The sequence below is a fragment of the Typopeltis vanoorti genome, chromosome 23 (assembly GCF_054136105.1).
Source record: "Typopeltis vanoorti isolate ZY-2024b chromosome 23, IOZ_Tvanoo_1.0, whole genome shotgun sequence".
Lineage (NCBI taxonomy): Eukaryota > Metazoa > Arthropoda > Arachnida > Uropygi > Thelyphonidae > Typopeltis > Typopeltis vanoorti.
This window is the reverse complement of record NC_143571.1, coordinates 76,024,220-76,039,715: the sequence shown is the minus strand read 5'-3', so window position 1 is coordinate 76,039,715 and position 15,496 is coordinate 76,024,220. Positions and strand designations below refer to the sequence as shown.

Sequence of the window (15,496 nt, the reverse complement as noted above, 5' to 3'; positions counted from 1 at the left end):
AAAACCGCTCGACGCCGAATAAATACTTCTAAAATCAACATAAAAACTTTACTTCTTCAGATTCTTTAAGCGTTAACATCTTTCCGATAGCAATTCCTTCCTGAGATTCATCAACGAAGAGTTGAATCAAGCAGTTTGGCGCTCATGAATTGTTTAAGATTGTTTTATGCCATCTTCTGCAATCTGATATCTCCTGCCATTAGTGTCGCGATGGAAGTCATAAATAATATTACCGCGCATAAGTTTCTTGCATGGAAGCCAACAGGGAAGGTTCATCTATCGCTGGAAGCAACACAAAACGCTAACTCAGTCAGAAAATAAATCCGCTCTTAAATAACGGCACGAGTCACCTTAAATGTTCACAAATGTTCATAAGGGAGCCACACAAAATATTGCAATGAAGATTTTTTTTTTCAAAGGCTGTTTCATTTAGAAAAGTGGGTCTGAAAATTTATTTACATTGCTTAACGCCTAAGAGAAAATACAATCGCCAGCCTCCCATTAATGGATGTACACAATTCTGTTTTACAAGCGTCCTACTAAATGGATTAAGGCTTTAGATACACGGAAAATTCGTCTCAGAAAACCACTTCAAAAAACTAATAGTGATGATGTCACACCAAGCAGTGAGAATCACATCCCACTTAGGAATGAATAGACATCAGACGAAACCAGAGAATAATAATATAAAACATTTACTAATCGACACTAAGAATGTATTTATTATAATTTTAAATAATTTCAGATGTATTCTTCCTAATGGGTATTATCTTTAAATCACCAACGCCCTCCGGGCGAGATCGATAGTACACGTGCCTCTTCGTTGGAAAGACCTGGATTCGAACGCCCTCAAGAATTCCAGGAACTCCTAATGTCTTTTCAAAGGAAGATAAAGTTAACCTTTGAGGTCGGACTCAGAGAGATGGCGCTTTTTTTTTTTTTTTTTTTTTTACACTGCTAACCAGACAAAATGGCCTGAATACACATGCTGCTGATAGCCACCGACTCATCGGAACTAATCCACGCAATCCAAGCCAGTTTAATGTTAGAGTGGAAATTTGATACTAAACTAGGTGTTCAAAACATAAACATCTGCGTAGGGAATTTAAGAAATTGGGAAATTAGAGATTAAATACGATGTTAAGTTCGCCAGAGCAACAAAAGAAAGAAAAAAGATGAAAGAATGGGATTTAGGTTTTATAAAGCATCAGCAACTCCAGAAAAGTGTAAGGAACTTGGGAAAGAATAAATGTTATTAAACATATTTGGATGATCGTTTATAATGCGTATAAATCTAGATGTCGCAAGCTAGAAACTATTGCCCTATGAAAAAAATCTACAATTATTCATTTTTTCTTTGTCACACTAAGTTACGAAGCAAGTAAGAAAATCCCAAATAAAATGATATAATCTTTAATAACGATTGCAAATGAAAATTGCAAACAAGTAGGCAATAAAAGATCCAGTATTATCAGAAGAGTCTCGAGATGTTACTCAACTTCTTCCACTCCTAAGAAAACGTCCCAATACTACTTCGCTATCAGAATACAGCGACAGAGTGCGATCGAAGCCAGCAAGGGTGCGTCCCGGGAGGAACTGATAAAAGTTAAAGTATTGATGGCATTTTTAAGCTTGAAGGGTTTTGCAGTTTTTAAAACTAATTCCAGTTACGTATCCATCTCTACAAAGAACATTTTAAGATTCATTTAACATGAGCGGGTTGACGCTAAGTGAAGGTATATCTTATCATACGCGTTTCTAAGTAACAGAAATATGAGAGAAAGAGAAATGCGATATACTTACAAGCAGATATGTGAACTGTATCCATATACATTATCTTTTTCACTTCGTGTTGAACAGTAACTCAGCTGTCATATACCTGGGAATCTCGACTGCAACACTGACAAGATTTTTATAAAGGAAAACACACAACAATAAGAAATTACATGAACAAAAGGAGGTCACTAATTACCAATGCAGAATAGAAACAAATACATCGATCCATCTCATTCCTCACGGTAAAAACATCTGGTCTAAAGGACCACACAGGAAATGGCTGAGGACATGAAGTCAACAGTAGCTTGAGGGCCAACCTCACAACTAAACACCTCTCATCCTCTTGATGACGTAATATGAAAGTTTTGTAAACTGTCGCAATGCACCTTTCCCTATGTAGTTTCACAATCCGTGCAAAGGCATTTCCTCAAAGGATGAAGCGGTGAAGAGAAATATTAGGCGTTCGAGAATGACGATAGGGGAGCCACATGCACATTTAGAACCAATGTCACTTGCCTACTGACCGAGACGAAATTGGCATGACGTAATCCTGCCAAACTCGGAAGACAGACACTTAGACTAGAAGGGGTGGAGGCCCATTATTTAAACAATCAGCATACAATTTTTCCCCCTCAAAAATCAATGACATCTAATAAATTCATGGAATAGTTAGAAACAAACGTAAAACTCTGATTTATACTCTCTTTTTTTTTTCCATTAAAGATATATAATATAAATGCTGATTAATTCCATTTTTTTCAACCAATTCATAACATATGCATTTTAAAATATATTCACACATATTGCTAAACTCTCCCATCACTAGAATCATTTACATCTTGTACGATTGACATAAAAAATTTAATATAAATTTCATTTGTTTTGAATGTATTAATTTTACCCATTCTTCATTACACATTTAAGAAAATACTTGATGAACATTCGCTCGCAATTACAAAAACTGTGATGCAAAAGATCATGCAGACAAATACCATTAAAAAAATAATATTAAATATGATTTCAGGCAGAAAAGTGGCATTCCATTCGCTGTGAAGATGAAGGAATAATTGAAGCTCTGTTTTGTTACAGTGTACGGGTTTTAAAATAGAACCCAAAACGGAATAACAAAGCTCAATACAAAATGACGCAACAATGTTGTAAACACGCCATCTCTTGCTTGCCGCGCATGCGTCGTACTAGTTATCCTAGCTGCCGCATAGAGCGTAAGTTTGGCCAAGTTGTCGAGTGCCAATCAATACAGAAGACGCGAGTTGCTAACGACGGTGCAATGCGGCGGGAGTTTTCCAGAACTAACGTGAGTCAGACGATTAGCAGAAAGTCATATGACCCATCTAAAAGAATCAGCACAGTAGATGAAACTTCCAAAGAACATTTATAACTAGAAAGTTCACGAGTTCATTTTGCAAAGAATTCGGGGTCGATGTAATAGCGCGTGCCTAGCAGAGAAAACAATTTACATCAACTAGTGCACTTATACGCTTAAAAATAAAAAATCCAAACTATCTGAAAGACAAAAAACATCTGTAAACAACTTGTCTTACAAACTATGACATTTTCGAGCTAAATGCAAGCGACAGCTTAACGACAGATAGCTTAACGCTGAATGTCAATTTGTTTTGTTGTTGTAATTCAGTTCACCTTGACCTCCATTCGATGAAACGGACGGAAGCAGACAGGTGCTGCCTTCTATAATCCGTTCGCAACAAATGAAAATTTACATCTCAACGTGCTTTTTATATTAGTTGTTGTTAGCTTTTATTCTTTTATTTTGAGCAAATTATAATAAATAAAAAGTTATAAGTAATATTTAATCTAGTATTATTTAGTATAAGTAAATAATTGATTTAAACAATTAAAATTTTATAAAAGAGAACAATAAGAAATAATCACGCTGTAATCAAAATACACAATTATATGAATATTGTAGCAGTGAATTTAAAAAAAAAAAAATGAAAATTTGCAAATATAGAGGGGGAGGGATTGACAACCTGAATAAAATTAGGTATTTGTTACCTTAAAATGACGGCATTGTAAGTGTATTTTTTTGCGTTGCCAATCTACACACTTACTACATATGGTGTGCGCCACTTATGCACCATATGCGAATAAGTGGCGCACACAAAATGATTCTGTGGGATAGTGTAACTTTTTTTAAATTAATATTCTTCTTCTTCTTCTTATTATTATTATTATTATTATTATTATTATTATTATTATTATTATTATTATTATTATTACCTATCAATAAAATTATAAGTAACAAATAAATAATACATGAGAAATTTACCGAAATGACAGTAAACTGGTATATTCGCCCCAAAAATGCCAGAATTCCTTTTGACTGAAACTGTTCACAACAGCAAGGAAGTAGAATTTGTCATCGAAAAGAAAATCCCATCAAAGCCCTCTCTCAAATCGAATCGCGCTAGTCCAAAACAAATACACTACAGCTACCCTTGCGACAACAAACCATGCCTTTAGTTCCTACGAGTTGATTTTGTATGAGAGAGCTGACTGTATACGTGTGTAGATGTGCAATGTACAGTAGAATATAAAGATTATCCAAACTAGCACTAACGTCGTTTCTTACACGCTTGCTCTTTTTCTTGGCCTCCTCTTACATAATGCTTGCCTTGTACATTAATTTTTCAGTTCATTAGCACTTGAGAAATGTGAAGGAAGTGAAATGGGATCCTTATTACAAATCGAGAATCGATCTGTGCAGTCATTTGCTAAGTAGGATATCATTAGAATGCTGTTGGGAATTGCGACTGAAGTAACTGAGACTATGAGGCCAGCGTATTATTGTCAGTTAATTCTGCCCATTTACCGCTTTTCTTGAAGAAAAAAAAAAGAAAAAAAAGTGATATTCCTATATGAGATAGACTGGCTAATTCGCTTTCAATGGAGGTCTTTTATATTTTGTTCATTATTCTAGAAAGTTTGTGTGGGTGTTAAGTTAAGTGTAAACATGTTTTGCTTTCTAAGTGGAGCACAGAGAAATAGATAAATTGTTGGCCTAGTTGGTTGCTACCAACAAGCTGTAGCGTGGATGTTTGTAAAATCTTTAGATGATAGATGATTTTCATTAGTCGGTGTGATAACAACCATCCTGTTGATAGAGGTCTGAAACGGCTTAAAAAGAAAAGTGAATCGTAAACGACTTTTTGTTTTAAACGTAAATGGTTTTTAAAACATATAAAAAATCCGAAAAAGTAAAAATTCTGCAAATAATAAATATTAGTTTTTCCTTATGTAAGTGTCATCCCGTTGTTCATTTTTATTATTCAGATTTTTGTCTTTTTGGGTTCACTTATATCTTTAATCTTCTCCAACACAAACATATCCCATTCATAACCCCACAGCTAAACTTCCACAGAATCCTAAATCCATCCAAGTGTTCTCACATTTGGGTTCGTGCACCAAAACTGTCCATAAAAATTCGATGCTGTGCAGAAGAGGACAAAAGAACTTCTATAAAAAGGTTATAGGGACGAGTACGGTTAATAGATGATTCCACTTTCATATACTCACCTCAATAACTTTCTCAAGACGTTCTGTTTTTGACGTGTGCTTCTTCTGTAGGTAAAAATAAATAAATTCCGTGTGATGATACTGCGTTTCCTCCTTTTTACGGGAGTTCAAGGTACCATCTAGTCCCCCCCCCCCCACAAAAAAAAAAAAAAAAAGTATCCGGGCTCCAGAAACCGGCATAAGCTGACGAATCAGACCTATGGCTGGGTCAGTATTCCTGACTGTAATCCGTGTGTCCTCAGACCGGTTTGCCTGCTTGCGGGATGAAAAACACCACATAAACCGGCGAGGAAAACCCTGCTGTCCACGCCCAAGACCAGCCGACTTGGCTATGGCAGATCCTTAAGTTCCTCACGTCGTAGACGGGAATCGACCTTAAGACACTCCTTCGCCGGGCATATGGTTGCGAAGCGCAAAGCCACTAGGCTAACAGCGCGGGCTCTTCTGTAGGTGTTTTGATGTTAATGGGCAACGATCTGCAGAACTGGTCATCCTCATTCCTCCATTTTGTTTCTGTTCTTTAGGTGAGTCTTCTTCCCTCTTTTCTCCGATTATTACATCCACCAAATGTTCGAGAAACATATCAAATGTTTGGAGGTTCGTACGGAATAGAAAAAAAAAAATTGAATTAAAGTATAAGTTGGAATAATCAAAAACGATATCTATATATCGTTTTTTATATACACTTTCGGCAATTTAACAAAACTGGCCAGCCATTCCTGTCCTGAAGGACGAAAAACCCGAGTTTCCGGAAGAAAAATCCTCTATCTCCGTATGAGACTGACTAACTCACCTTTAGTCAAAAGAGACCAGATAAACGTTCCTCAGGTCATGGACGGGATTCGAATCCAGGTCTTTCCGACCAAAAGGCTCGTCTAAACCAACTGAGCTTATGCAGGCCCTAACACACACACGCACAATCCTCTCGCTCTTGGGATTTATACTTGGTCTTCCAAATCTTTAAAAGTGTGCCTTAATAGGTAAAAGATATTAAAACACCAATTGCCGGCCTGGTTGACCGAGTGGTAAGTGGGTCCACTAACCACCCAACAGGTTGCGGATTCGAGTCCCGCTGCGGCCATGGATGCTTGTGAATGGGCGATGAATTTCACCTGCCAGTCTATTGGAGGCCTGAAGTGGCTTGAAAAAGTTCCATGCTTGGTATCTAGAGCTGGGTCTCCATACTATGTAAAAAATAAATGTAAAAAATAAAAAACATAAAATTCATTAAAAAAAATTCTTAGCCTACCCATGGTCCAAATATACTATAGGCTTGAAAATAAATCACATAAAAAGTTGATAATGAAACAAAAATGAAAAAGAAAATTATAAAATTAACCGATATTTAATTGAATATATACGAAGGCTAAATTACAGCTACATGTACAACTCAACAAAATTATTAATGACATCGGAAACCAACCGTCCTTCAAAACAAGGACTGGGGAAATGCCCTTATCAAAATATGCAATTTGAATTTTATCTTTTCGTCTAAACAGCTGGTGTAAGCACTGTCCTTCCATTGCTGACCTTGCATTTATCGGACTCCAGGTCTAGAAATTATGCCATCACACGTGTCACTGTCTCAGCCAAATCCTCACACGAAAGATAATCCCTTTTTATTCTCCCGAACCTTCCGATTCTCTGACATATTATTGGATAGTTTTCTCCTAACGTAATTATCAGTTCTGCTACGTTCGCTGGGTGCCATTACAGGAAGACGTATATGTAAGCACCACCCCCAGAGTATTAAAGGTCACATTATTAAGAAGCGACCGTATCCTATAACCTAATACTGTGGCAACAATACTGTGATGACGTCAGAGGAATCGTGAACATGTGCTATAATAACGATGTGTTGCGTAGAGCAAATGTAGTTTCCGGCTCATTGGGAGACGACCCGAACTAACTTGCACAACACGCGCCTGAAAGTCGAGTCTCGATAACAAAAGTACTCCTGCAGCTCCAAGCGCGTCTATAAATCGTAAGCTTATGACATGGACAACAGTTAGAAGGTTGCAATATGTATTTATATTACAGATCATAAAGTCTTGCTTATGGTAAGCATTCCTGGCTGTCGGGAAGTAAACACCAGTATTTATTAACATGTAAAGTTAGGTGCGCACTGCTGCCGAAATTTAATGCGATTTAAAAAAAAAAAAATCAATCCTTTACGTGAATAAGAGAGTCATACTTTCCATTAGTGGAAAACAATACAGTGCTCCTAGCAAAATATGGGTTTAAATCAAACAGTATTCAGAATGCATATAATAGGAGCCTCCGTAGCTCAATCGTTATAGACGAAGCCCTTTGGTTGGAAAGACATGGGGTTCGATTCCCGTGAGGAATCCTTATCTGGTCTCTTTCGACGAAAGGTGAGTTAGCCGGTCTCATACGGTGGTAGAGGGTTTTTTCACCCGGAAACTCGGGTTTTTCGTCCCCCAGAACAAGCAAACCATCTACATGAACACGCGCATCTACACACATAGGACACACCGGGAGGCATAGGGCTAACCACCTAATCCTCGAGTACGGTTGCAAGAATAAAACCTTGACACCGTAAAGGTAAAAGAGGAGGATTAAGTAATGTATATAATAGGTGCGAACTGCAACACAGATAAACATGGCACGTTGGAGATCAGAGAACTGAGGACTCAGTTAAGTTATCCAATAAAACACACCCATATAACCCAAAGCCAGCTAGCAGCAGTATGCAGAGGCAATAACCATAATTATACCACTGATAACAGAACTACTCTTGATGGTTTGGATTTCCAAAAATATATAAATTTCCGACTGTCGAATCGAGATTCAAAACAACTCCGAAATTTGCTGAGTTGTTTTGAATTTCGATTTTGGTTCTGTAAGTTTACGAGCAGAAATTTAAAACTGACTCGCAAATTTACTAATGCTAAGGTAAATGCACCGTTTTGTGATACCCGATTCATTTCCACTTGTACTTACCATACCACAAAAGCGCAGTAATTTTAATTTAATTGTTGTCGTTGTTGGTCTTCGATTAATTTCGTAACTTTAACCTAGAAATGGAAATCTTGAGCTCCAGTTCCAAAAATAAGTCTGGTTGCTAATCCAAGTTATTGTCTCAGAAGCAAGCTAACGTAATTTATTTATTTAGTTATTTATAAGCTTGTAGAAAAAACTTGTACGTTTTTTCTACAAGCTTAACTTTTAGAAAGATTATATTTTCAAGGCTTATTTTTCAATCTGTCACGGGCAGAATAAGGTGCTTGCTGCATGCTGGAACGGTTCAACCAGAACTGCATTACCCCTAGTGTCAAAAACAATGTCCACGGGGGATGGTAAATAAATATATGGGAAAGAGAATAAAGAAACCTCCGTTTTCAAACGTACATAGAATTTGAAGATTTAGAGACTACCAGAAGCACACTATTTCAAATTCAGATTACAAAAAAAAGAAAAAGAAAACATCAGTATTCACTCCGAAAGGAATCGAAACAAAAATCACGTGACCTTACATTAATTGTCGGGAGGTGTTTTTTTTTTTTTTTTTTTTTGTAATAATTATATTGCACAACTTCCCAAGTACATGAATGAATTATTTGTCGTAGTCTACTAAAATAAGTAAAAATTTCATAATTTACAGCATTGTTTTTATTTTCTATAATTTTTAAAATACAGCAAGTTATCTCAGGTATTGTGAACGTGCATAAGCAGTTCTCATTATCCGATAGTCCGCGCATGCATGTATCGATCCATAATTAATACCATTAGACTCGGTTCAGTTTGCTGAATCCAATTATCCGACGAAATGGATTCAAAAAATTCTTGTTTTGCCGGGGGATTATGCCTCAAACTCATTAGTTACGCTATGCTCTGTTGTCACTTTTATTACTTAAATGGAGTACTTACAGTACGCCTCTTTATTTATTTATATTTTTAGTTGTATTTCGAAACTGGATTAATCTCAGGCATATCTCAAAAATGAAAAGGATAAGAGCTAAGTGCGATTCGCATGACGACAAAGTTTTCAAAACTATGGTCCGAATTTTGAAGCATTTAGAAACAGCCTTCATACAAGCAAATATATTTAGAATTGAAACTTACTGTGGAGTTTTACAATAGTTTCCCATAATTTGGTTGAAGGCTATGCCCACTTTAGTTTGCTTAATGGTCTAGTCATAATCCAGCTCGATGCACTGTCTTTTAAGGACGTTAGGAAACAACATGGCGAGACAGGATTGAGCAGAACTTGCTGCCATCTTGTAGAAAAAAATAATTTAACGAATTTTTCGTACATTGTGTTCTGTTCGCTGAGCGTCTACCTTTGGACGAGTAAGGTTTTCGGAGCTGACATCAGACTTTGCTTGATGGAAGAATGAATTTGTAATCTGTTATCTGTGAAAAAAATGTTTCATTGTTCCATTACTAATGCTGGTTCAGTGAGAAAGCTTTAAAGAAGAAACTTTGGTGTCAGTAGAGATTGAGTTATGCATTTTAAAAAAAGAACAAACTAGTATAGTATTTAAGAAAAATTTTTCTCAGTTAGTTTAACATCATTCAACTAACTTAGAAAATTGTTTCTTACAATTTTAATAAGGAGAAGTTTTTTCGTAAAAGTACACTGCACAACTCCAACTACAGAAAGCAACTGGAACTAGATGTCGTAGTCTACAAAATTATGTTAAATATTCATAATTTACAGGCGTGTTTATTTTATTAACTTTCGATTCAAGAAGAGTCAACCAGCCCCTACTAAAGTTAGAGGATCTTTTCTTTAGGAAATTCCAGTTCACTACCTAAATGCATTTTTTTAAAAAATTTTCATATGGTGCAGTATGCTTCCTGGTTAGAGTTTCTCCAAAAATTCTTTTTCACCAGAATACAGACAAAAAATGTTTTTTTAAAAACTGATGGCATAAACGAATTATCATGTTTCATTCAGTTGTTCAATAAAACGTGTTGAAATTTGTAAATGTGGTCATCCTCCAACAGAATAAAGCAGATATCGGGATCATATTCTCATTCGTTCGCATAACTGAAGTATATCCGTCTTACACAGCTCTATAATCATAGGAGTCAATGGAATAGGTTGGACCTGGGTTAGCTACATGGCCTCAGCTGCCTAGTCGTAATTCTGTGAGACCAGCATATCATACTTGCAGTGCCTTTTGGTGTGTCTGTTTTACAGAGAGAGAAAAAAATGGAAATGGAATTTCCGGAAGTTGAACTGAGTTTGCATGAAACCAGCAAACTCTGTTCAACTAAAGAGCCTCCATAAAAATAAAATGATACTCGAGTTTCTAATTGGAGTGGAACCTACGTCTTTCCAAGGAATTACAATAGCTTTACACATAAGACACTGTGCTATTCTGCATTTGATGTTTTGGCTTTCGTTAATAGTATTTTTATTTTTAAGCAGCTTATTTATATTATTATGGAAGAAGACAAAGTACTTGTTTAAGGGAGAGCCAAAGAAGCACCGATGGTTATCAAAACTCATGAGATGAAGTGAATAAGAAAAGAGTTATTATCATAAAGATTTATAAACTGGTTTCATTTTGTTTATAATGAAGTAGTTCAAATATTAAAATAATATTTTTGTTGCATTAATGATGTCGACTTAAAGTATTACTGAAATTTTCATTCAATACGAGGTGCAACACAAAGGTTCCAAATTTGTTGCAAAGTGCATTGCTTCATTATGAATTGAATCTGTTGAATGAAGCCATTTCAGTCTCGTAGAAATACTGTAGAAACCTCGTAGAAAATATAATTGCTCGAGTGTTTATCGTGTTGTGCAATTTTCAAAGTCCAAGATGTGAAACAAAATGTTTTCATCGATTTTTGTTTCAAATTTGAAACCTGCTTTAGGGACCTTTTAAATGTTGCAAGCAAACATTTATGTTTGTTTACATTTCAACTAACTTTTATTGAATTCCAATAGGCAAAAACTTTTGTTTATTGGAATTCAATAAAGATTAAAGATAAAAGAAAAATGTATTCCGAAGCACTTACATTAGCTAAAGCCAGAATAAATCCGATAAATTTCAATAACAGACAAAAGACTGAAATATTTCTGTTGATATTATTAACCAAGGCAACGAATATTTTATTTATTCATTAATAATAATTTTTATATAAAAACAGAATTCCGAATATAATATAAAAGGTTAAAAAAATCGATTTTGGATTCACTTCGGAGTGAATCCAGAGTTTCACTTTGGGCTTTTTTATTTTTTATTTAGCTTGATTTTGTTGATATGGTCGAAGCTATTAACTATGAAACCAATGTATTGAGACTGTTAGCTGTGATGCCATGCCTGTTTGTATGTTTTTTGGGATGAAATCCCAGTTTCCGAAAGGAAAAATCCTGCCACATTCGTTATGGCGAACTTATCTTCATTATAAAAGCGATTATAAATATTCTTCACGTCCCCACACGGGATTCGAACCCAGGCGTTTCCAAAGGGCATCGACGATATTAACTGAGCTGGAAACTACTCTCTAGATGGTTATTGCATTCTGAAGACTGTTAATAGTGAAGAGGACATTTACCGGCTGCACATGCTGTCCTATTTCTGTCGCGGACATTTTCCTTATTGTTCTAGGAGTATTTTGGTGTCTCTTTGGGAGAATTCCCAAACCATCGGCGAAGGACTGATTTTATCTCCTTGTAGCTTCTGAACTGCTAGGTAGAGAGCTTATCTTAATGGGTGAAAGCCATTTTACTCTACGAGATCTAGATCAGGACTATAAGAAAGGTAATAGAGGACCTTCTATCCCGACATGCGAGGTGTTGTTTTTGAACTAGATTGACTGCATGAGGCTGGATATTGTCATTGAGTCCACATTTACTGCAGGCTGCAGTAAATGTGGACGTTTCTTTGGGATGTAGGAGATATACCTTCAGACATATCAGGATATAAGTCAACATTATCAGTGAGGATCACTAGCAAGAAATCAGCTGAAATGATTTCTTTGATGTCTCCAAAAAAGCACAACAGCATTAGTATTTAGTTATTAATTTTTGCGAGAATGGGCGCATGTAGAAATTTTTTGGACAAAGGGGGGGGGGGGTCACTTAGTATTTTTTTTCGTAGTGAATATCACTAAGCGATATTTTCTCAGTGAATATCACTGTTAATATGTTACACAAAAAACGTTGACAAAGAATTTTCACTTTATCTATTATGATGAAATTATGAAAAATTTATTTTTGTCAGAGCAGCACAACAAAAATTCCCCTTTAGGGACCACGTTAGTTGAGATACGAGAATGACTATTTTCTTTTCTATGGCAAATGCCAAAGGAATTTCTTCAAAGACAGCTATCCCTCACTTCACTTTGGCGCAGTGTCCTGCAAAAAATATGTAAATTGAGAAAATTAAAATGAAGTTGAAGACATTCAACTTCATTTTAATTCCGAAACTTCCTTATTGTACCAGTAAGACTGTTTAGCAATAAATTCCTGAAATTTTTGGATTGCAGCGCGAATCGTTAGAAACCTCGGGCGTGAATTTTTCTTAGGAAGGAATTTAATGGCAGAACTTTCCATAAAAAAAAGCTACTGCTTTTGATATGATAATTACAATTCATGTAATGAATGTGAAAGATTTTAATTCCAACTAAAGTAAGTAATGGATTCATTAATAAAATTAAAGTGACACTAATAATAAACAAACTACCAAATCTGTACGCACGTAAAACGAAAACCAGCCATTTTTGGTATAATAAATTATAGCAGAAGGCGACAAGCAAAGAAAAGAAAAGAAAACGCCCCATTTATAATTGCTTTGGAAAACCAAATATTTGTGTTTTTCTTAGTAGTCTTATACTTCTGAGAAATCCTGTATGAGCTACATGGATATATACATAAAAAGAAAAAACTTGTTTTTATTCTTACGTCACTTATCATGGCTATATGCCAGCTCGATAGATAACCCATCTGCATTCTTTTCAAAAGACTGCATTAGCTAATGCTCATTTTTCTTAGTAACTGCATAATAACCTTTCCCTAAAGAGTCCGGAATAAGTTTTATGAACACGTACGCACAGATTTAAGGAAATGCACAGAATTATATTTATTAAAATGAAAATATATATATATTTATTTCTTTGCAAAATACAACTGGATATTATGTGTGTTTATTATTATCGTATTTAATGATAAAACCCAGCAATTCTTAATTCATGTTATATTTTAAGAAATGTCTGTAATATTTTAAAATAACTGTTGGTTCCCAAACTATACTTGATTATCTGAGATTTTGGAGATCGAAACATTAATTTTTATGGGTCATTTGTTTATTTAAGTTTTCCATTTCGCTGTTTATGACATGGATTATTTGGGATATTTTGAGTTACAACCAAAGCGACTTTAACGCTATGAGACTGCGGCTTTATAAGTAAACCAATATGTGTAGCCAACTAATGTATAAATGAAAGCATTTGTTTGGTTCGAGTGCAAAATCTATATGGCCAATATCATCTTAATTGTGTAAGTTCTCTGGCAAGTTCACGGATGGGATGCCGAGTTTTCGAGAGCAAAAACTCTGACACCTTCAGATGAAAAGTCCTTGCAGCCAAATTCGAATCATGAAGTCTTTCCAACTAAAGTACAACTGTCTCGTGTTACCGATTACACTACTCAGACTCAACAATATTTCATGTCATATAATGAAATAAAGCAATACCGTACTACTTATGGAACACTGTGACAGTGATTTTATTTTCAAGCTGCTAGATCGCCATAAGAAAGGTCATCATTGGTTTGATTCTAGTCACTAAACTAAAAACCACGACACTGCTTCTCAGTTGTAGGTTTAAAAACCAGAATTTTTAATCTCATTCAATTAATGAATTGAGATGTTTCAGCTTGCCATCGTATTTACTTTCAAATATATCAGTATTAAATTATAATCTATAACATTTTAAAAAGTTCAAGTCCAATCCTAAATTACTGAACAGGTATTAAATGTTTTGTTATATATAACATTTAATTTGCATTAGAAAATATTTAACGAATAATAGTGGACGACTGATTATTATATATCACTATGTGTTTATAAGCCTAACTTGTGTGGATTTAAGGCGATATATCTTTGCAAATAGATACGCCTAACGCGGAGAATTGATCTAGTAATATCACTTGTAAAGCCACAACCCGGAAGCTGCTATAAGTGGATATTAAGGTGTGCATGAGCTATAGGGAATCCATGTTCCAATCGAGTAGTTACGCCGAGTGAAAGATAGCGTGGTAAAAAATTGCACCTGCGACAAACCACAAAAGGATAATCCTCTGAGTCTTTCGAAACAGCTGCAGAGATTCAAACTGAAGTATATATAGGAACAGTCAATACAAAGGCAACAGTAGGCAGTGTATGAGTAGTTCTTCGTAACAACTTTGTATGGAAAAATCTTTCATAAAACAGCATTGCCAGCTACCATTGTACAACTCGATAAACATTAAACTAAACAGATTAAGATAATTTCATCCATTACAGAGATGTGAACAATACAGAAAGTTATAAAAATTGGCATATGGTATGAAACAAATGCACCTCAAGTCACAGACCGCTCCTTATCATGACAAGAAAATGTGTAATGCTGGTATAAAGCTTGGAATCTACATTTTTGAAAAACAAGCGCCCGATAAACATGCTCCATCCATAGCAGAGGGGAGCCGTAACTTAACTTGGAAAAAAATGATTTTCATGTATGATTGGACTCCATATATAATTGGATTTCATACAATATATAATTGTACATTATACATTTGTCTGAATGTCAAGGAGATCGTGAAAATATTTTCTTATGGTTATTTAATTCTATTAATGACTGCTGCCACGGTCTAAGATTTCTAGTTATTGTAATACCGCAGTTCGAACTTTATTGCTGAAGTCCCAGAACTGTTATCTAGAGACAGCGATAATCGGAGAGTCAGAGAATATTTTTACTCATATGTTCAGGTGAGAGATGATTTCGTCGTCACTAAATGTGAAACCACCGTCATACTGGCTTGTTGAGAAAAACTTTTGGTCTCTAGAGCAGGATTTCCAGTTATGTAAGTCATAACTCCCGCCCAAGATAAAAATGTACTAGAAGTACAAACACTATCAGTGAGACTGTCATTTTTTTACAGAAAACAAAAACAATTTCAAAAGCGTCGCTTTTTGCATTTCTA

General features: G+C 35.4%; 1 protein-coding gene across 2 annotated transcripts in view; it reads right to left on the bottom strand.

The window, feature by feature from the left end:
- The window catches only part of LOC150094004 (uncharacterized), a 273,886-nt gene that overhangs the window by 83,140 nt on the left and 175,250 nt on the right, over positions 1–15,496 (bottom strand). The window contains exon 7 of one of the 2 annotated variants that reach the window (XM_090413119.1): positions 12,584–12,670. The exons of the other annotated variant lie outside the window; for it this stretch is intronic. Within the exon in view, the coding sequence (XP_090269245.1) occupies positions 12,653–12,670 (18 nt within the window). The 3' untranslated portion in view covers positions 12,584–12,652. Of the gene's footprint in view, positions 1–12,583; positions 12,671–15,496 lie in introns of those variants that run through there. 2 annotated transcript variants of the gene reach the window in all.